Source organism: Triturus cristatus, chromosome 9, assembly GCF_964204655.1.
Source record: "Triturus cristatus chromosome 9, aTriCri1.1, whole genome shotgun sequence".
NCBI classification, from domain to species: Eukaryota; Metazoa; Chordata; class Amphibia; order Caudata; family Salamandridae; genus Triturus; species Triturus cristatus.
In genome coordinates, this window is record NC_140592.1 from 901,861,216 (window position 1) to 901,882,438 (window position 21,223).

Below are 21,223 nucleotides of genomic sequence, written 5' to 3' on the forward strand. Positions count from 1 at the left end.
CGAGTGGGGAGAACACGATCGAAACAATACCGCGATTTGGGGTGAGGATTGCGCGTCGATCGTCGAACTGGAAGCTGTTCGGAACCGCAGCGCGAAGATTACATCCGAGCCCGATGGCGGAAAAAAACAATCTGAGGATGGAGCCGAAGCCCATGCGCAATACGATCCAAAGGAGGAGTCACCGACCTCGTGACTTCCAAAGACTTTCAAAGAGGAAAAACAAACTGCAAACATCCGGGCCCAACACCACATGGCGATCTATGCACAAGTGTGTAATCTGCAGCTCATATGCCTCGAACACAGTTTTTCCTCCATTGGAGGCTGCTTGCCTAGGGAAGACATTCCCTTTCAATTACTCTTCGAAAAGGGAAAATTAGTTTAGACAGCAGGGATAATAATGTGTTTAAACCCCCCTTATATTATTCCATTAGATTTTTTTATATGTATTTAATACATTTTAATGAATACAAAAACGGATTAGCCTTTCTGGTCTTAACTGGAGACAGTTCCCCTGCTGTAAAGGTTCTCCGGGATCCTGCCTATAGTTAAAGAAATACAATATTTAAGAATAGAAATGAAAATAATAATAAATATCCTTACTTCTAACATATACCGGTTTTATGAACCAATAACAATTTTGCACCGTAAAACAGTAATAGGCAACATTAAGTTAATAAATCAACTGTACGTACAGAAGTGCACTGCTTAAACATGCACTTGTGGATGACAGATTAACTCAGTTAGGACTCTGGAAAATAAAACAAAATGCCACTGTTGCACCAATTAGTGTAATTTATGTAACTTGTTACTTAAAGCCTTACCATTTGGAAAAGACCAAAAAGAATTTATGTACAAGGGTGGATGCAATGGCATTTGGATAAAGCTGGCAGGTTCTTGCAACTAGCATAGCCCAGGAAACACCTCCAAGGAATCCCAGAATATTGGAATATATGTTGTGCCCTGCAAGCAAACAGCAGAGTTAATTTTTGGCTAGTAAATAGAGACAGAAAACTAGATTGTAAGTATGGAGACTTACGCTTGGCCCACAATTTGATAGCCCTCAGTGTTAACCTGAAGTTGTCAATATTTGGAACTAGATGTAGAATTTCATCAGTTACTCTGCAACCTGGCCAAAAAGAAGAAAACAACAATTTAATACACATTTTTTAAATATGCAAACAATTAAAGTTGATTTTTACAAATGGCATAATTTCATATGCCTTAAAACCTTCGTACATCATCTGCTATGCTTGTGGCTTCTGGAGTGTGGCGAGACAAAAATATCTGTTTATTATGCTAGAGTTGAATGTCACTTAGTTCGTTAATCTTAAACAAAATAGAAACACTAGTGTTACTTAATATAGTAAGCAACAAGTATGGTTTTAGTTGGTTAATTTTTTCCAAAAATATTTTGAACATTAAGTCTAATTTATGTACTCAAAATTTAGCCAGTTAAATGTTTCAAACGAACTGGTTACCGTATGCAGTCCTAGTTTTTGGTCCTAGAATGTTCATGGAATTCAGAGGTTAGACTCATTCTAGACTGTAGCACCAAAACGCCTCTTCTTATAACTACAACTCTGCACTCTTTACATCAACTGCTGTCTACAAGTCTAAGGAATGAGGAAAAGTGCAGCAAGTTAGGTTAACAAATTTAAAAAATAGCCTGTTTCTCGAAGTTCGAGAAAGCACAAGCTTTCCTTAAAGATAATAAAATGCCCACACTAACGCTGGAGGCAGCCCTAACACTCGAAGCTGACCTCACCACAGATGAGCTGCAACTAGCTATAGGGGCAGTACAGTCGGGAAAGTGGTGGGACCTAACGGCATACCCATTGAACTCTATAAAAAAAAAAAAAAAACAGCTACCACTATCACTCCGCACCTTTTAAAATATGTATGTGGCCAGCCTAGAGGCAGGGGAACCCCCGCGATATCAGTGTACCGCCACCATAGTGACGATTCATAAACCTGGGAAGCCTGCCGAGGACTGTGCATCATACCGACCTACATCATTAATTAATGCAGAGGCCAAAATCCTCGCTAAACTCCTGGCAGCTAGATTAACCCCCCCATCTCACCGCCTTAATACACCCGGACCAATCCGGGTTCATGCCAAATAGGAACACAGCCCTTAATCTGAGGCGTTTACATGGTGTAATGGTGTGTATTCCCTTCATTAAGGAGGCAGCTGTCATCCTCTCCTTGGCCTTTGATATAGTTGAGTGGCCCTTCCTCTTCGCAGTCCTTAAACACTTAGGTTTTGGCCCCAAATTCTGTGCCTGGGTGCAGTTGTTGTACTCAAAGCCCCTAGTTCATGTATCGGCAAACTGTCACATATCGGAGTACTTCCTGCTGGGGCGGGGAACGCATCAAGGTGCCCCCTCTGCCCGCTTCTGTTCGCCCTGGCTCTGGAGCCACTGGCCACATGGATTAGGAGGGCACCGGATATCCGAGGGTTCAAGGTTGGGTGGACTGCATATCCTTATATGCTGATGATGTATTGTTGTAGAAGGCATCCATCCCTGTGCTACTGAATATCTGACTTGTATGGTCAGATTTCTGGATATACCATCAATTGCACCAAGTTGATTCTATATGTTCTTCATGGCCCACCGCCGCAGCTCCCGAAGGGGTGTAATTTACAGATTGAAAAGAGGTTTTAAGTACTTAGGAATCCATATCACCCAGTTGTCGGAAGAATTTATAAAAAAAACTCATGCCACCTCTGGAACGACAAACGTGATGAGACACAATGACAACCCCTGCCGTTGACACTGCTTCGGAAAGCGGCACTTTAAGATGATGGCGCTTCCCAGGTTTCTCTATGCCCTGCAGAATACCCAGTTTCTTGTTTCACCAAGCTACTTTAAGGCGATAGCGGCGGAAGTCTCTAATTTACTCTGGGGGGAAAAAACGGCACGCATCGCCATGAATAAATTGGTCAGCACCTCTATGGTGAAGAGACAAAGTCCACGCCTACTTAGTGCGGAGAGGGGTTCAGGTAGCCTTCCTTCAAGAGACCCACTTAGACAGAGAGGAGGGGGGAAGGCATTGCAGAGGCGCTGGCGGGGTCAATTGTACTATACAACCTTCGAGGTTTGCCCGGGGGGCTCTGATCTGGGTGAGAGCAGGTGTCCCTTTTCAACCCTTGATGACGTTGGTAGACCCAGAGGGCAGGTTTGTGGCAGTGCAGGGGCGGCTGGACGGGAGGGACTTGAGCATGTGCAGTGTATATGCCCCTAATATGGACCAGGCCGCGTTCTTCTCCAGGCTGTCGGGGCAGTTGGCGGCGTATCTGACGGGGCCGGTGGTGGTGGGGGGGGATTTTAACTCAGTGACTGATGTGGAGCTGGATAGGTCCCACCGGCCCCTGGCGCAGTCGGTGGTGCGTCGGGTGGCCAATAGCCGACGTAGCTGGCAGGCTACTTGGGGTCTGGTAGACACTTGGCGTACTCATCACCCGCTGGACAGGGATTACTCTTTCTATTCTGCCCCTCATGAGCTGTATGTCCGATTGGATGGTATACTGTGTTCCCCGGACGTCCAATCGCTGATGCGGCATAGCGAATATCTAGCTAAAACTCTCTCGGACCATAACCCCTGTATGGGGGTGCTGCAGTGGTCCAGGCAGCGGCAAGTTATTCCCACGTGGCGTCTTAACCCCCTGCTTCTGGAGGACCCGGTCTTCCGGGATGAGGTTAGTGACTGCATAAAACAATATTTTGAGCGGAACTCTGGTACGACGGCAAGCCGGGCGACGGAATGGGACGCGTTTAAGGCGGTTGTTCGGGGGGTTTGTATATCGTCCACAGCCGGAGTGCGGAAGACTTTATTGAAGGAGGTTGATGGGGCGGAGGCCCTGCTGCGGGCGGCTGAACGGGCGCATCAGGCGGGAAACGGTGAGTTGGCTGCTGTTGCCGAGGCACGTGAGGGTGTGGCGGTGCAGGTGGAGAAGCTCCGCTGTTTTGACCATAAAAGCTACTTAATGCGAGCGCACGCGGAACGGGATAAGGTAGGATCCCTTCTGGCGTGGTTGGCGAACCCGACGGCCCGGGGGGAACCGATACTTTCTCTGGTTGAAGCGGGGGGTGCCCCGGTTTATTCCCAGATGGGGATAAATCAGCGGTTTGCCAGATATTATGCTGGGCTGTACGATAGCACTATGGAGGGGGAGCCTGAAGGCCTAGCGGGCTTCTTACTAGAGGCCCGCCTTCCTCGACTGGACCCGGAGATTGGGAAAGATCTCGGGGGTGCCATATCGCTGGGCGAGATTCGTGCAGCGGTTAGGCACATGGCCCGTCGGAAAACCCCGGGGGCGTATGGGTTGCCTGTCGAGTTCTTTGCGGCGTTCCCGGATCTGTTAGCGCCGCAGCTGCAGGTCCTGTACAGCGAGGCCTGGCAGCGTGGGTGCTTGCCCGCCTCTGCTCGAGAGGCGATTGTGATACCCTTATTAAAGCCTGGAGGGGAGGCCGACGCGCGTACGGCGTATCGGCCGCTCTCCATGCTGACAGTGGACTATAAAATATTGAGTAAGATACTGGCGTCGCGCCTTTTGAGTCATATGACCGCCTTAATCCACCCGGACCAGGCTGGCTTTATTCCTCGGCGCAGCACGGCCACTTCTGTGCGACGGTTGTTGCGAGTGAGGGCAATGGACCGGGAAGTTTTTCCAGAGGCCTGCACGCTGTCGGTCGACATAGAAAAGGCCTTCGATAGTGTGGAATGGCCTTACTTATACCGAGTGCTGCGGGAGTTCGGCTTGGGGGAGGACTTCGTACGCTGGACCACGTTGCTTTATAGCGATGCTACGGCCAGAGTGAAGACGGGGGCTACCATATCGGCCTCCTACCGTGTACGGAGGGGGACGAGGCAGGGGTGTTCCCTCTCCCCCCTGTTTGCCCTGGCCGTCGAACCGCTGGCGGCTCATGCCCGACGAGGGGGTGCTTATGTGGGAGTTTCCCTGCGGGAGGATACACACTATATCTCCCTATATGCAGATGATCTGCTGATGTTCTTAGCGGATGCGGAGAGTGCACTGGACGGAGCGGTTACCCCTCTTGGAGGAGTTTGGTCGGCTGTCTGGGCTTAAGGTCAACTGGGGTAAGACGTGCTTGTTCCCGTTGTCGCAGGGGGGACGGCCCCCGCGGGCGTTGGGACATATCCGATGGGAAAGCAGCTGCCTCCGTTATCTGGGGGTTAACATTTATCATACCCAGACTGATTTGCTGGAGGGGAATGTTGGCAGGGCACTTCGAGGCCTACAGGGTAGCATGGGGTTTTGGAGTACGCTCCCACTCTCGTGTGCTGGGAGGGTGGCGCTGCTGAAAATGGTGGCGCTGCCACGGCTTCTTTACTATTTTCGCACCCTTCCTATATGGATCCCGGCGTCGTTTTTCTCGAGGCTGCGGGTATTATCCACGGGCTTCATTTGGGGCTCGGGAAGGCGTCGAGTGGCGCTGACCACCATGCGGCGGCCAAGGGCAGAGGGGGGGCTTGGCGGCACCGGATTTTGAGTGGTACTACTTGGCGGCCCAGCTCCAATGGCTTACACAGGCGGTGGCCAGGGAGTACAGGGGCCCGGAGGGCCCTCAGGGCAGACTAATACCGCGACATGTGCTGGCCTTTATAGTCCTCCACCAGAGATTAGACATCGCCCAGCTCACCTTGGAGGAACGTACCCTCTGGTTATGCTGGAACAGATGCCAGAGGAGGGCCGCCATAGTCCACCCCTATGCCCCGGAGATCCCCCTGGGGATGTGTACGGCGTTCCCGCATGGGGGAGATTGGTCGGGGTTAGCGGTCTGGGAGGAACTGGGGGTACAGATGGTGGGGGACTTATTTAGAGAGGGAGTACTGTTGCCTTTCCAGGACTTGCAGGACTCTTATGGGCTCCCGCGGGGAGACTTCCTGCTTCATGCGGCCCTGGTGGCGAGCCTCCAGAGGCATTGGAACATGGGGCTTTCGGAACCGCCGACTGCTGCGGGTTGCCAATATGTAGTGATGGCGGCGGGGACGACTAAGGCCATCACTTGCCTCTATCGCCGGCTGTCGACGGAGAGACTCCTCCCCCTGGGCGCTCTGAGGGAAAAGTGGGAAGCGGACCTTGGAAAAGAGATCCCCGATTCCACGTGGTCCACGCTGGTGCGGAGGGCCTGGAGGGGAACGAGGAATGCCCGGTTTCAGTTATTCCAGTTTTTTACGTTACACAGGGCATACCTGACGCCGGCCAAGATACTGCGATATTTCGGGGGAGCGCACTCTCAGTGTCCGCGGTGCGGGGTAGACGGTGCGGACTTTCGGCACATGCTTTGGTCCTGTACGCAGTTGGGCGACTACTGGGAAGCAGTGGTGGATTGTTTGAACCAGGTAACTGATCGCTCCATTGCCCCGGATATGGGGACCTGTTTGTTGCTTTGGTTCCCCCACACTCGCCGCACGAAGGTTACTAGCAAATTTTATGATCTGGGGTTGATAATGGCCAAGAGGGAACTGACTCTGCACTGGAAATCCCGGGGGGGACCTAACTTCCTGCGCTGGAGATCGGCGTTGGCGCGTTGGGCGGGGGCTGAGGGCACGCTCCGGGTGCAACTGGCCCTCCGGAGAGATGACGAAAAGGCGCTGGCGACGGCCCGGGCATGGGAAGCGTTGGTGGTAGAACTTCAAGGGTTGATGTCCGAGGCTGGGGCCGAGGAGAGCGGGTCTGACGGGCAGGAAGTAGTGGGGAGCGGGGAGTAGAAGAGGCGAGGCGGTGGGCTCTGGCCGCCTGCACCTTTGGCTGGGCAAGCTGGAAGGTTCTGTTTGTTTAGGGAGAGGCTGGGCTCCTGTATCTTATTGTCTAGGGAGGGGGGGCACGTCGAAAGAGGGAAAGGGGTAGGGGACGGGGGCACACTGACAGGGGGTGGGGGAGGGGACCGGGTGGGAAGGTTGAGCCGTCTTCAGGAGAGTCGGGGTTGTTGCTACATGTGTGGTACTTCCTGGACGGGTGGGGATGGTGAGATGATTGTTGCCTTGTTGAGTTGGAAAACAATAAAAAAATGTTTCAACAAAAAAAAAAAAATGAATAAATTGGTCAGGGGCTGGTACAATGGGGGCATAGCACTTCCAAACATACAACTATATTATTGGGCGACACAGTTGATCAATCAATGGATACACGCCCCACAAACAGATCCCGTGTTTAGAGCGGACAGACATGGGTTGAGGGAGGAATAATGCAGGCACTATACACTAGAAAGCAGACTACCCCCCCTTATTGGGCACACGGCACACACAGTCCAGATTTGGTACATAGCACTTAAAAAACTAGGCTGGGACGGTGTCATAACCCAACTCACCCCACTCTGGGATACACAACGACTAGGAAGACTTCAAAATAGTAAGGGCTTCCGCCCCTGGGACTCCATCAGAATTTCAACGGTGGGTGATTTATGGATCAAGGGTGAGGTGGCTACCTTCGCCCACCTCCAAAAACAGTTTGAACTGGCGCCCTCTGAAATATTTAGATACACACAGATCAGGCATGCACTCAGGGCAGCTATACAAGCTGGTACCATACTTCCAGAGGGCTCCCCCAGAGGATAGGTTATTGACAGATTACATGGATAAGGCAGCCACTTCCCTCACCTACCGCAAACTCACTAACTATTTACCAGATCCTATGACGCCCCTACGTGAAAGATGGTCCAACGAACTTGTGGAATTTGATGACACAGACTGGCAGGAGGCGCACTCATCACCGCGCGAAGTAGCGATATTCTCCAGACTAAGACTGGTGCAACTGAAAATAGTACATCGTACATACTATACCAGTGACCCTACACAGAATAGGGGGGAGCCGAGAATTAGCTTTGTCTGCGGAACTGTGGGGCAGAGGGTACGTTTTACCACACAATATGGCAGTGCACACAAATAGTGCCCTACTGGGCAGCAGTTCTGCGAACTATTACTCAAGTGGGTGGAGTCTCAGTTCTACCACAGCCCAAAAGAAGTCTCCTAAACATTTGGGAGCCCACTGATCTCAATCACGCATCACAGGACTAGGCGACGCTTGGGATGATGTTCGCCAAACAAAATGTAGCTAAATTCTGGGGGTCACAATCCTCTCCGACACTCCACGACTGGTGCAGAGACATGGATGGGGCCCTGGTGGTAGAGAAAGCGGCATAAGTACGCCGCGGTTGCCCCAAAAAGTGGGAGAGAGTATGGGGCGCCTGGAACAAGTATAGAGGGAATATCTGTACTCCGCCTCTGACCGTGTCTGATACGGCTTCTGACTGAGGGAGGTGGGTGGGAAATGGTTGCTCGTAACCTTCTACTTACTGTATTGAATGTAATGTGGTCATACTTATGTAAATGTGAGAGGAGACGTGGAGAAGTGTGGCTCACTGGTTAGAGAAGGCATACCCTGAAGCAGAGGTCAGACCCGGGACCAGGGTTCAATTCCCGACGCGGCAGGGTCTGAGCCCAAGTGTCCACGGACTCGATAATTCTCACTTCGGTGCCTACTCGAATCATGGGTTCACACTCTGCAACTCTGGGCAATAGCTTGCTTAACCTCCACTACGGCCCCGCCCCCCCCCGCGGCGGGATGCCTGGCTTTCACCTTGGGGATGCCCAGTACGGGTTATCTCACAGGGAAAAAACACAGGACGGGTTCCCAATGCAAGCGCCGAGATGCCCAAGGGTAAGTCGAGCGCTATATAAGAACACACATACATACATACATACATACGTGAGATGTTTATCATGCTTCAACTTGGAACCGCTGGAAATGTTTGCCCGGTCATCAGTAAAAAAAAAAATATATATATATATATATATATATATATATATATATATATATATATATATATATATATATATATATATATATATATACACACATACACATACACATATATATACATATACACATACACATATATATACATATACACACACACATATACACACATACACATACATATATATACATACACATACATATTGAATATGCTACTTACCAGTATGCATCTGTTCTTGGCATGTAGGGCTGCTGACATTCATATCTGTGCATAGATCGCCGCCTAGTGTTGGGTCCGGATGTTTGCACGTTGTTGTCCTGGAAGAGTCTTCGAAGTATCCTTGGATAGGTGACTCCTCCCCTGGACTACAGTGCGCATGGGCATCCTCTCCATCCTCAGATTGTTTTTCGCCATTGTGGCAGTGATGGAGTAGATACAGAAAGTGATGACCATGCTTGCAATAATTCTGAGAGCTGCAGCTGCGACAGGCGCCGGGGAGGAGGGAGGGCGATATGAATGTCAGCAGCCCTACATGCCAAGAACAGATGCATACTGGTAAGTAGCATATTCAGTTCGAGGCATGTGGGCTGCTGAATTCATATCTGTGCATAGAATACATAGCAGTGCCCTCTATTGGCGGCGGCTACCCGTGCCAGCTGCAGCGGTCTGAAAAAGTGTTTTGAGAACAGCCTGTCCTACAGCTGCCTGCTGTTTTGACTGCACATCTACGCAATAGTGTTTTGTAAATGTGTGTGTAGTGGACCATGTGGCTGCTCTGCATATATCATGCAGGGGAATATTTCCTAGGAAGGCCATGGAAGCCCCCAACTTGCGTGTTGAGTGGGCTCGTGGTGGAATAGTTAATGTGCGTTTTGCCTTTTGATAACAGATTTGAATACACTTAACTATCCATCTGGCTATCCCTGCTTTGGAGATGGCGTTACCTTTGTGGTGTGGGGCAAAGGCAACGAACAGTTGTTTTGTCTTCCTGAAGGGTTTAGTCCTGTCGATGTAGTACATGAGGGCCCTCCGTACATCTAGTGTATGTAATGCCCTCTCTGCAACAGTTTGTGGGTTTTGGAAGAAAACGGGCAGTTCAATAGTCTGGTTCATGTGGAACTGCGATATTACCTTGGGCATGAATTTGGGGTTGGTACGTAGTACGACCCTGTTGGCGTGAACCTGAATAAATGGCTCTTGAACGGTTAGTGCCTGGAGTTCACTAACTCTTCTTAGGGAAGTGATCGCTACCAGGAAGGCTACTTTCCAGGTAAGGAATTGAATCTCGCATGAGTGTAGAGGTTCAAAGGGTGGACCCATCAGGCGTGTGAGGACCAAGTTGAGGTTCCACATTGGAGCCGGTGGGTGACTAGGTGGAATGACTCGTTTGAGTCCTTCCAAGAATGCTTTGATGGCAGGCACTCTGAAGAGAGAGAGGTGCTGCCTGGTTTGCAGATAGGCTGATATTGCGGTCAAATGGACACGTATAGAGGTGTACGCCAGATTGCATCGGTATAGGTGTAAGAGGTAACATATGATGTTGTGGATGGATGCGTCCAGCGGGTTAATGTCATTATTACCGCAATAAATGACGAACCGTTTCCATTTGGCTGCATAGCAAGCTCTTGTAGTGGGTCTCCTGGCCTCCTTGATGATGTCCATACAGTCAGGTGGCAGATTGAGATAGCCAAACTCTAGGACTTCAGGAGCCAGATCGCCAGGTTCAGCTGTTGCGGATCTGGGTGCTGAACCTCTCCATGGTTCTGCGTCAAATGCGCGGGTTTGATCCGCAGCCTTTGATGCGGTACCACGGAAAGTTCGAGGAAGGTGGTGTACCACGGCTGGCGTGCCCACGTGGGAGCAACTAGGACGAGTGTCAGGGAGTGTTGTCGGAGTTTGCGAGCCACCAGCGGTATCAACGGTGCTGGGGGAAAAGCGTACGCAAATTTGCCGGACCAGTTCATCCATATCGCATTGCCCTGCGACTGCGGGTGTGGGAATCTGGCGGCGAAGCTTTGGCATTTTGCGTTTTCGCTTGTCGCGAATAGGTCTATTTCTGGGTGACCCCACTGCTGGAAGTACGGTTGGAGTACCGATGGGTGTAACTCCCACTCGTGCATCTGGTGGCTGTGTCTGCTGAGCAGATCCGCCATCTGGTTGTCCTTGCCGGGGAGGTGTTCCGCCATGAGGAACATGTTCCTCTGAATGGCCCACTTCCACATGCTCTGAGCCAGATGAGACAACTGTGGAGAGTGTGTCCCTCCCTGCTTCTGTATGTAGTACATTGCGGTCATGTTGTCCGTCCGGATCAACACGACCTTGTTGCACAGATGTACTTTGAAAGCCTTCATGGCCAGGAAGATTGCCATCAGTTCCAGAAGGTTGATGTGCATCTTCTTCTGTTGTGTCGTCCATAGTCCCTGCACTGTGTAGTGGAGTACATGAGCTCCCCATCCCTGGAGAGACGCGTCCGCTGTCAGTACTATTTGTGGAACAGGCTCTTGGAACGGTCGGCCCTTGCAAAGGTTTTGTGGATTCCACCAATGCAGAGAGTTGTATGCCCGACCGCTCACCAACACTAGGTCTTTCAACTGTCCTTGAGCCTGATTCCACTGACGTGCTAGGCACTCCTGAAGTGGGCGCATATGTAATCTCGCGTGCGGGACTATGAAGATGCAGGAGGCCATCATGCCTATCAACTGCATAAACACTCGCGCTGGAAGCGAGTGGTTGGGTCTGAACTTGGAGATCAGCGCTTGTATGCCGTTGATCCTCACTAAATTTGGCTGAGCTGTGGCCGCCAGAGTGTCTATAGTCGCACCTAGGTACTGTTGTACGTGTGCGGGCTGGAGATGAGACTTTGGGTAATTTAGTGAGAATCCCAGACTGTGAAGAAGGTGAATGGTACGGGACACGTGGCTTGCACATTGCTGGGCTGATCTCGCTTGAACGAGCCAGTCGTCTAGGTAGGGGTAGACGTGTATGTGCTGTCTCCGTAAATGTGCCGCCACCGTAGCTAGGCACTTTGTGAAAACCCTGGGCGCTGTTGTCACGCCGAAGGGAAGGACTTTGAACTGATAGTGCTGCCCCTGAACAGTGAACCTGAGGTATTTTTTGTGTGAGGGGTGGATGGGTATGTGAAAATACGCATCCTTGAGGTCCAGTGATGCTAGGAAGTCTCCCTGCTGGAGAAGCGGAAGGACTTGCTGTAGAGTGAGCATGTGAAAGTGCTCCGAAAGAATGTACTGGTTCAGGGGTCTCAGGTCTAATATAGGCCTGAGCGACCCGTCCTTTTTTGGAATTAAGAAGTAGAGGGAGTAAACCCCCGTGCCCCGCTCGTGGACGGGTACGACCTCGATAGCGCCTTTTAGAAGCATACTTTCTACCTCTTGCTGTAAGAGCGTCAAGTGCTCTGAGGACATAGGACGGTTTCTTGGTGGTATTGTGGGTGGAGTGGAAGTTAACTCCAGACAGTAACCGTATTTTATAATATCTTTGACCCACCTGTCCGTGGTGATGGAGTTCCACGTGGACAGGAACCGTTGTAGCCTTCCCCCGACAGGTGTTATGTGGTCGGGAGGAAGGGAGAGGGCGTCACTGCTTGTTCTTGGGGGAGGACCTGGTGTTGCCGTAGCCACGTCCTCTGCCCTTGGTACTGGAGCCACGATAGCCACCTCGGGTGTTCTTATCGTAGGTGGTCTGCGTATTACCCTTGTTATATGTTTGTTGTGACCCCTGTCCTCTGCCTGCTCCCTTGTTTCCGGGGCGACGAAAGGAGCCGCTCCGAAAGGACTGAGTTTGTAGGGCGCCCATGGACTTTGCAGTGTCCGTGTCCTTTTTTATCCTCGAGGGTGGCGTCAACCTCAGGCCCGAACAAAAAGTCGGGGTTGACGGGCTGATTAAGGATATTGTTTTGTACCTCAGGCTTGAATCCTGAGATACGTAGCCAGGCGTGACGTCGTAGGATGACGCTAGTGTTGATGGCCCTGGCAGCCGTGTCAGCAGCGTCTAGTGCACATTTGATGGCAGCATTTGTGAGTAGCTGTCCCTCTCTGATAAGGATTTCTGCACCTTCTTTGTAGGGGTCAGGGAGGTGTTGAAGGAGTTGCTCCATTGTGTCATAGTGCGCCCTATCGTAGCGAGCGAGGAGCGCTTGAGTGTTAGCTATGCGCCATATGCTTGCAGCTTGTGCGGCAACTCGCTTGCCGGAGGTCTCCAGCACCTTGGACTCCTTGTCCGGGGGAGGAGCGTCACCCGTTGTCTGCGAGTGTGCCCTCTTGCGGGCATTCGCCACAACGATGGAGTCGAGTGGTAATTGTCCTCTGATGTAAGTAGGATCCCCAGGTGCTGATCTGTATTTCTTATCGATCCTGGGGTTTATCACTCGTGCCCTGGTGGGTTTCCTGAAAATGTCAGTGGCTGGCTTAAGGACCCCCTTCAACATTGGCAGAGTCTTTATATGTCTTTCTGAGGATGCAAAGGTGTCCATTAGAAAGTCATCTTCGATGATATCAGAGTGAAGCTGTACATCATGGTTGTTCGCCGCCCGTTCAATCAGAGCGTTGAACGCCGCAGTATCCTCTGTGGGTGACGTTTTTGCCCCATATAGTTGTGGGTCCTGTGCATCAAGAGGTGCACTGGGGTCTGCAGGGTCGCCCCAAGTTTGGTCAGGGTCCTGCTGGTCATCAGGGTCCGTGTCCACATGGTAGGGGACTTGTTCACCCATGTAGTCCTCCAATGCATCCGTGTCGGAGCGTGTGGGGGAGGCCCGGTGTGGATCCTGGTAGGGTGAATGAAAGGGTTCATACAGGAGAGGTTCTGTGTCCACAGGCAGCTTCCTCTTTAGCGGGATCCTGAAAGGTTCCAATGGCGGTTCCGAAGTTATCCTTCGGTCGTGGAGAATCATCCTGCCAGTGTCGGCGTCGATGACGCGTGACGGAGACGGCTCGACAGGCGTAACCGCAGTTTTGGTGGCCTGTGTCCTGAGTTGAAACGCCTTCGGGATTGTGGATGGAGGCAAGCCGAAGGTAATGCTGGTCGGCACCGACGAAACCGCTGGATCGATCGAACCCGACTGGTCCTGGAGGGCAGCCTTGGTTTTGCAGCCTGGCATTGCGCCAGGCCGTACTCGGGGCGCCTTAGAGGTCGTGGCCCCCGCCAGGGTCGTCGAGGCGGCTGCAGATATCTTCTGCGCCCGTGGTGCATCGAGCCGAGGTGCGGAGATCACCGTCGACGTCTTCGACACGTGAGGTTTCGGTGTCGTCGAGGGAGTGCTGCGAGGCGTAGCAGGCGGGACGGCCCTCGGTGTCGGTGGCGTCGACGCCGGTAACCGAGCAGGTTTTTCGGCGCCGATGGCCTTCTTCCGTTTGTCGACTCCCATGTCGCCCGTCTCGAGTTCGGCACCGAAGTCCCCCTTGGTGCGGTCGGTGCCGACACGGTGCGCCGGCGTCGAAGGTGTTGAAGGCCTCGATCCGACTAGCGCCACTTTCAGTTTCGGTTTCGTAGGAACCTGAGCAGCTTTCGGTTTCGGTTTCGTGGAAGGGAAACCAGCTGGCTTAAGCGGTAATGGCTGCCGCTGAACGTCCGAGGCCGGGCCCGAGGGCGGGGCCGAAGGACTGCGTGATAGGTCTCGGGTAAGGCCCGAAGGCGATCCCTCGACCGGAGCCATAGTCTGTGGCACTGGTGAATTCTCGGTTTGAACAGGTAGGCCTTGTTCATCATCGGAGCTACTCTCTTCGGCCCCTAAGGCCTCCTCGTCGTCTCCTACCTCGGTGTCGTCTTCACCTCTGTGGAAGAGTGACTCGTCGGCCTCGTCCGATCCGGGTTCTTGGTCGGAAACGGGACTGGAGGGTAAGACTTCTACTTCTTCGACGTCGTCCGCGTCGTCGAAGATGTCAGCTGGGGCCGGTGCCGCGTGCTGCGCTTCGAGCCTCGCCGCTCGACGATTCCGCAGAGTCTTCTTTGAACGGAACCGGGCACAGGCCATACATGTCGACTCGTCGTGGTCCGGCGAAAGGCATTTGTTGCACACCGGATGGACGTCGATGTGTGGGTACTTCGCATTACATACCGGACACCTTTTGAATGGCGTCCTCGATTCCATCGTCGAAGTAGTTGATGGCCAGGTAAATGCGAACAAAGTCGGTGCTGAAAGTTAGTAAACTAACAGAGTATCGAAAACCGATCGATAAACAGTACCGACGCGAACTAAAGGCCTTGTGGCCTCGACAAAATTTTTTCCTAACTTGAGCTAAGATAGCACATCCGAACCCAATGGCGGAAAAAAACAATCTGAGGATGGAGAGGATGCCCATGCGCACTGTAGTCCAGGGGAGGAGTCACCTATCCAAGGATACTTCGAAGACTCTTCCAGGACAACAACGTGCAAACATCCGGACCCAACACTAGGCGGCGATCTATGCACAGATATGAATTCAGCAGCCCACATGCCTCGAACATATACATACACACACATATATACACATACACACAATATATATATATACACACACACACACACACACACACTTTCTTTAAGGCTTCAAAAGTTTCCATTCACCTTAATGTGTTGCACTTGCAGTTGCTTCAGAATTATTTTTTTTTAGGAAAACTGTGGAGACTAGAATTATATTTTAGACATAGTTTTTAACCTGGATGCCCATGAGTTGAGACAGGTGAGGAGGTATGGTTGTTAGTGATTTCTATTAGGATTCCTACAATGCAGACCCAGGATTACAAATAAATACGTGTGCGCACTGTAGGATCTTCCTTGATAGTGTCACATAGAATAGCAAGCTAAAATTAAACTCCTAACCCTCATGGCTCTTGAGCATAATGGATAAAAACTGTCCAATATGAGAAACTGAACAAACTTAGAAATCAATGAAAGAGGGTCTTCATAGCAGTAAAACAAGCTTGGTATCAATAAGACAATAGAGAGTCATGAAAGAATAGTCTGATTTCCAAGTGACCATCTTGCCTCTGAAAGAGAAATGTTTCTCATCAAGGCTTTAGTAGATGAATTCCCTCTAAGAGAGTGCACCTTATGTATTCCTGTAGGCAAGTGCTACTTTTTGTCATGGTCACCCCCACTTTATTTTTTACACTGGTACTGGTCTTTTTCAACTGATGTGCACTGGGACCCTGCTTACAAGGCCCCAGTGCCAGTGCTGTTTTCCTAAAAAGCTAAAATGGCCTAATTGGCACTGACTGGCACCCTTGCTACCAAGGGCATGGGTACTAAAGAGGGTCCCTAAGGGCTGCATATTATGCCACCTTAAGGGACCCCCATACAAATGCACTAAATATAGGAGCGTTTTGTACCAAACTACTCCTTTCAATAAATCCACACTAATGCCAGTGTCAGATTTATTGTACCATGTGCCCAGAGGGCGCCTCAGAGGTGCCCCCTAAATCCCTACCAACCCTGGTGTGGTCTCTGACCGGCTGTAGCCAGTCACCACCAGACATGTTTCTGGGCCCCTGGGAAGACAACCTCTGCTCTCTGGGACCAGAAATAATGCTGCCTCCTCCAGGATGGGCCAGTGCTGAAAGAGGAAAGCTTTCAATGCCTACCTCCTTTGTAATGTAACCCTCAGCCTCTGCTGCTAGCAGCAGATGACAGCCCCTGGTTTCCATCCTACTTTGGGTAGGAAAACTAACATGAAAATTCAGAAAGATAGTAGGTGTGCCCATGTCTGCCAACCCCACCACTTAGGTGGGGGAAGAGAGGTGAAGCACAACTTTCAGTACCCTCAGTCTTGAAGATGGGGATCCCTCCAATTCGGGCTAGGTCTATGCTCCCTCCCACAGGACGGTGGCATAATAGAGGGTAAAGTCCCCCAAGGTACGGAGCCCATTGGCCCTACCTGCTACTCCGCTAAAATGCCTACTAAATTTAGTATTTGGGTGGCTCCCCCAGACCTGGCACACAGATCTGCAATGACCTAAACAGAAAAACGACACCCTGCAGCAGAAGCCAGAAGATGAAAACTGCCTTGGCGCCAGCCATCCCGGCCTGTCTCCTGCTTCAACGACCCTGTGACCTGTCCTGCAAAAGCGACCTCAAACTCCTGGGAGGACTGTTGCCATCGATAAAGACTCTTCCATGGACCTGTCCAGAAGAAACAGACTCCAAGGACTATGGATCAAGGAAGATCTGTGTCTAACCACTCTGCACCCTACACCCAGGGCCAGAGCCTGGGTGGCTCACCTGTGCAGTGAAGTCTCCCCAGCGATCCTGACTTAGTAGATGGCGATGGCTGACCTCTCCTGACCTCCACGATGGCGACTGCAGTGTGAATCCAGGGGCTCCCTCCGACCCTAACCGGCTTCGTTAAGAAGATTCCGACGTTGAAAGGCACTTCTGCACCCAATGCCCCTAGGCCTTAGTGAGCTGAACTGACAGTGCCCCTACGACCCCCTTCTTCCTAAATTACCTCTGCTGTCGTTGGTCTTCCTCCTGCAACCCCCAAGTCCATGCTTGCAGCCTCTTTGCCAAAAAAAGAATTCCCATTGATAAGTATTGGGCACCAGAAATAGAGTCTGCACCCTGCACCCGTCCATCCCTGTGCCGCTGGTGGTGTATGTTTAGTGCAGCTTTGTGCCCCCCGTGCTTGTGCGAACCTCCAGAGCTTGGACACTGCAACAGATTTACTTTCCTGCAAGCTGCGTGGCTCCAGGCACCCAGTCTCCATTGGAAAGCCTTTGGTGGAACACAGATTGTGACCTCCGCACCTGGCCACCCCAGTGCCGCTGGTGGTGCAGTTTTGGTACTTACCCGACTCCTGGCGCTTGCTAACTTCTGACCCCGAAGACTCGGATTGTATTTGAATACTTACCCGTTTAACCGCAATATTGTTTGTTTTCACTATAGGATAACATTGGACTGTGCGCAAAAGTTTTTAAGTGTTGAATTTTCAAAGTGAAAAGTATTTAATTAAAAACTTACTTACCTGGATTACGAAGACCTTAGTCTTAAAATAAAGTAACATTTTTATAAAATTGGTCTGGATCTCCTTCTTGAGTCGTGTGTCCATTATCGTCCAGTTGAGCAAAAAATGCCTTGCACTCCTCTGTGTTAGTCCTAAGGAAGTTCGCCCACACTACCACTAATAGAGTATTTTGGGTTTTACATTGAGCCCTGTACACTTTTGGGGGAACCTCTGGACTCTGTGTTACCACCTATTGGCAATATCATTAAGAGAGCCAGCTTCCTACACCAGCTACATGAGGGATTCATTGAAAGCTATTGCGTTCGGTATCAAACACTTTGTCTTAACTCCATACTGCTCCCAGTATTGGATTTATTATGACCTGCACCAAGAGGGCACTTTACAGGTGCCTCCTTAAAACCTGCTAGTCCTCTAATGTGCTGGCTGACTACCATTGTCCAGCCTGCCACCACAGACCTTTTTGACCCCCGCAGGTGAGCGCCCACGCTCTGAAGCCCGAAACTAAACCTGCTTTAGAAAAAGGTGCTCACACCTCCAGCGGGATAGCTAGTGATTTAGCATAACAAGGCCAGGGACTTCAAAGTCCCTACCGCCTTAAATATGCACCCTTGGCTTCCCCCATTCTTAGGAGATGCCACCCTTTGCCCCGAGGCCCATTTGGCAACAGGCTATGTGGGGAATTAGCTATGAAGTAGGCGTGTTGCACCACTAGGATAGTCCGACCCCTAAGGTGGGCTGCCTGATGTGCTCCACAAAAAAAGGGTTACATTTCGTTTGTAGTGGAATTCGGAACTTAGGGACGAAGGAATACCCACAGGAAGTGGTCATATACGGGGTGTCCCCAAGGATGAGTAAAGTAGCCCATTGACTACGATCCTTCACTCTACTTAACGCCCCTAAATTCAGTATTCAGGTAGCCCGACCCCAGTAACTCGGATTCACCTGACCAAAGAAAAAGGACAAAGAAGAGCCAAAGATCACAAAAAAGTAAGGCTAGCTGTGCAGTTGGTGCCAAACACTGCTTGTCTGCCTTTCTCTCGACAATTGAAAAGGCCGACTCCTCCTGCAGCTGTATATCCTCTAAAAGCCTTGTTAGGCTGTCAGCACCTCACCAAGCCACCAGCATCTCCATTGAAGTGAAGGAGCCTCTTCCCTGCAACCTGCTGGCATCAACTACAACATCCGGTTTCCTGTCCTGCTGACCAGCAAGCCACTGACGCAGCAGCCGCCCAGGAGAAGGTCAGCAGGCCCCTAGGTGGACAGACGCCCCCCCCCCCCCCCCATCAAGTTTGGAGACGCAAGTACCTTCAGGAATTACCCTGCACCAATACCCTGGGTCCCAGACCCCTTTCAGCAGCCAAGGCTTGTACAGTGTCCAGACTGGACACCAACATTGCCAAGACTGATGAGGGACTTCAGCATCACCTAGGCCAGCACCGAGTGGCCCAATTTACAATTTAAACACCTTCAAAAAATTATAACTAGCGCATCTCCATACAGAGTATTCAACTTGGCAGCCACACTGTATTATCTACAACTTGTGCCTTCTCCATACACGGCTTAGAAACTTTTATATTATAGTACTTACACCATCTAAAATAATAGCATTTACAAGGCCAGTTATGACATCGCAAATCACATCTTTTGTGAAAACAGTCCATGGTAGTGTGGCTACCAAGTTGAATACACTGTGGGGGATTTTGAGTTTTGGGATCCCCAGTTTTTCTCTGCCCCACTTGACTGAGCACCCCGAAGCTTTTCAAACCCAAACTAGGAAAAAAGAGCACAGTTTGGAAAGATTTACTAAGATTTGACAAACGTTGCTAAGGGAATTAGCAAATCAAAAAAGGCATTTCGCTGACCTAACTACCCAGTGGCAACTGCCACAGGACAATGAACATATATATATACACATACATATACACACATGCATACACACACACATATATATATATATATATACACACACACGAACAATAGTTACTTACCTGTAATCTGTATTTCTTCAGGATTGGTATCTTTCATAGATTCACATGCCTGAATCATTCCCAGTCGTCGGAGTGGGAGTCCCACGGTACATAAAAACAGCAATATATATGCATATAGAAACCATATCATAGGTAACCTAGAACCAGGAAGTAAAGTAGCCAGAAATCAAAAAGGGAAAAATCTTCCACTTTCATGACTCGTCCAAGTCATTATATATAGTCCAAACTACAGCCAATCAGGCAACAGCACCACCAAGAATGTTCTCCTCAGAGGCTCAGGCTCTCAGATTTTCTCGCACAAGAGTGATCCAGAATGAAAAGAGCATAGAAGAGCCTCTGAGGAGAGGTGGGCGGGTTGCATGTGAATCTATGAAAGATACCAATACTGGAGAACCACAGATTACAGTTAAGTAACAATTGTTCTTCTCCAGTATTGGGGTATCTTTCATAGATTCACATGCCTGAATCAGAGTAGAGAGCAGTACTCCATAACAATACAAGTGATATTATATCACAACATAAGCATATCACAGGAAATATGTAATAACAGATATTTCCATACATATATACAGACACTGATATTACCTACTGGCGGTTGCCAGTAGGTAGATATAGTGAGGACCTATTTTCCATAGGAAATCCGCAAAATTCTATTTGGAATAACGTTGGCGCCGATTGACGAATCTTCGCGAAATTTTCCACACTTTTGGCCAGCTCCGGTCCGCTCCTATCCTGAAAATTTCACGGTGATCCGTCAAGCGGGGGGCTAGAAAGAAGGGGGGTCCCAAAACGCCTTTTCCCATAGGACCTGTTGATGCAGCTACAGCCCGAACTGCAGAACGGAATTACACCAAATTTGGCAAAGAGGTAGTCCTCAGTTCAGACTCGTGCCTTTTGCATAAATGGTGTAAATCCGTTCAGTAGTTCCTGAGAAAATTAGGGTAAAAAAGTTAGTGATATCTATGGCCTCGGAGCATCCGCGCACCCTCCCCGCATCCAGCGCGCACCCTGCCGTGCACGACCTGAATGCTGATTGGCTGTCAACACTCCAGATCAGGAAGTGTTGGCAGCCATCTCGTGCCTCGGTAGAACCGAGGCACAAGAAACCTATAAAACAAACGCAAAAAATGCGACAAGGGGGCAGGGTAGAAACACCCTGACCCCCTAGGCCTGCTCAGGGGGTCCCATAAGGACCCCCAGGGCCCAAAAAAGCATTAAAAAAATAATAATAATAAAAAAATAAACTTCGAGATTCGCGCACCCAGCGCGAAATTTGGCCGAAAAAAAAAAAAAAACAATTCAGCGTGGGCTCCCGGCGCTTAATATTCTAATTTGCCCCCAGGGGCCAAATCCCAGGGGCTTAATTAAAAAAACAAAATGAAGTGTGGGGGCTCCCAATACCCCCCCACACCGCCACCCCCCGGGGCTCCAAGATTGTAAATGCGGGGGGGCTCTCAGGCCCCCCCAGCCCCAGGGACCGCCACCCCCCAGGGCA

The 21,223-nt window shown here is 50.5% G+C and overlaps 1 protein-coding gene across 1 annotated transcript in view; it reads right to left on the minus strand.

The window, feature by feature from the left end:
- Window positions 1–21,223, minus strand: part of PAPOLA (poly(A) polymerase alpha) — an 868,351-nt gene that overhangs the window by 694,560 nt on the left and 152,568 nt on the right. The window contains exons 8-9 of the mRNA XM_085626434.1: window positions 1,037–1,126; window positions 822–960 (exon numbers count right to left, since the gene is read on the minus strand). Coding sequence (XP_085482560.1) covers window positions 822–960; window positions 1,037–1,126 — 229 coding nt within the window. The remainder of the gene's footprint in view (window positions 1–821; window positions 961–1,036; window positions 1,127–21,223) is intronic.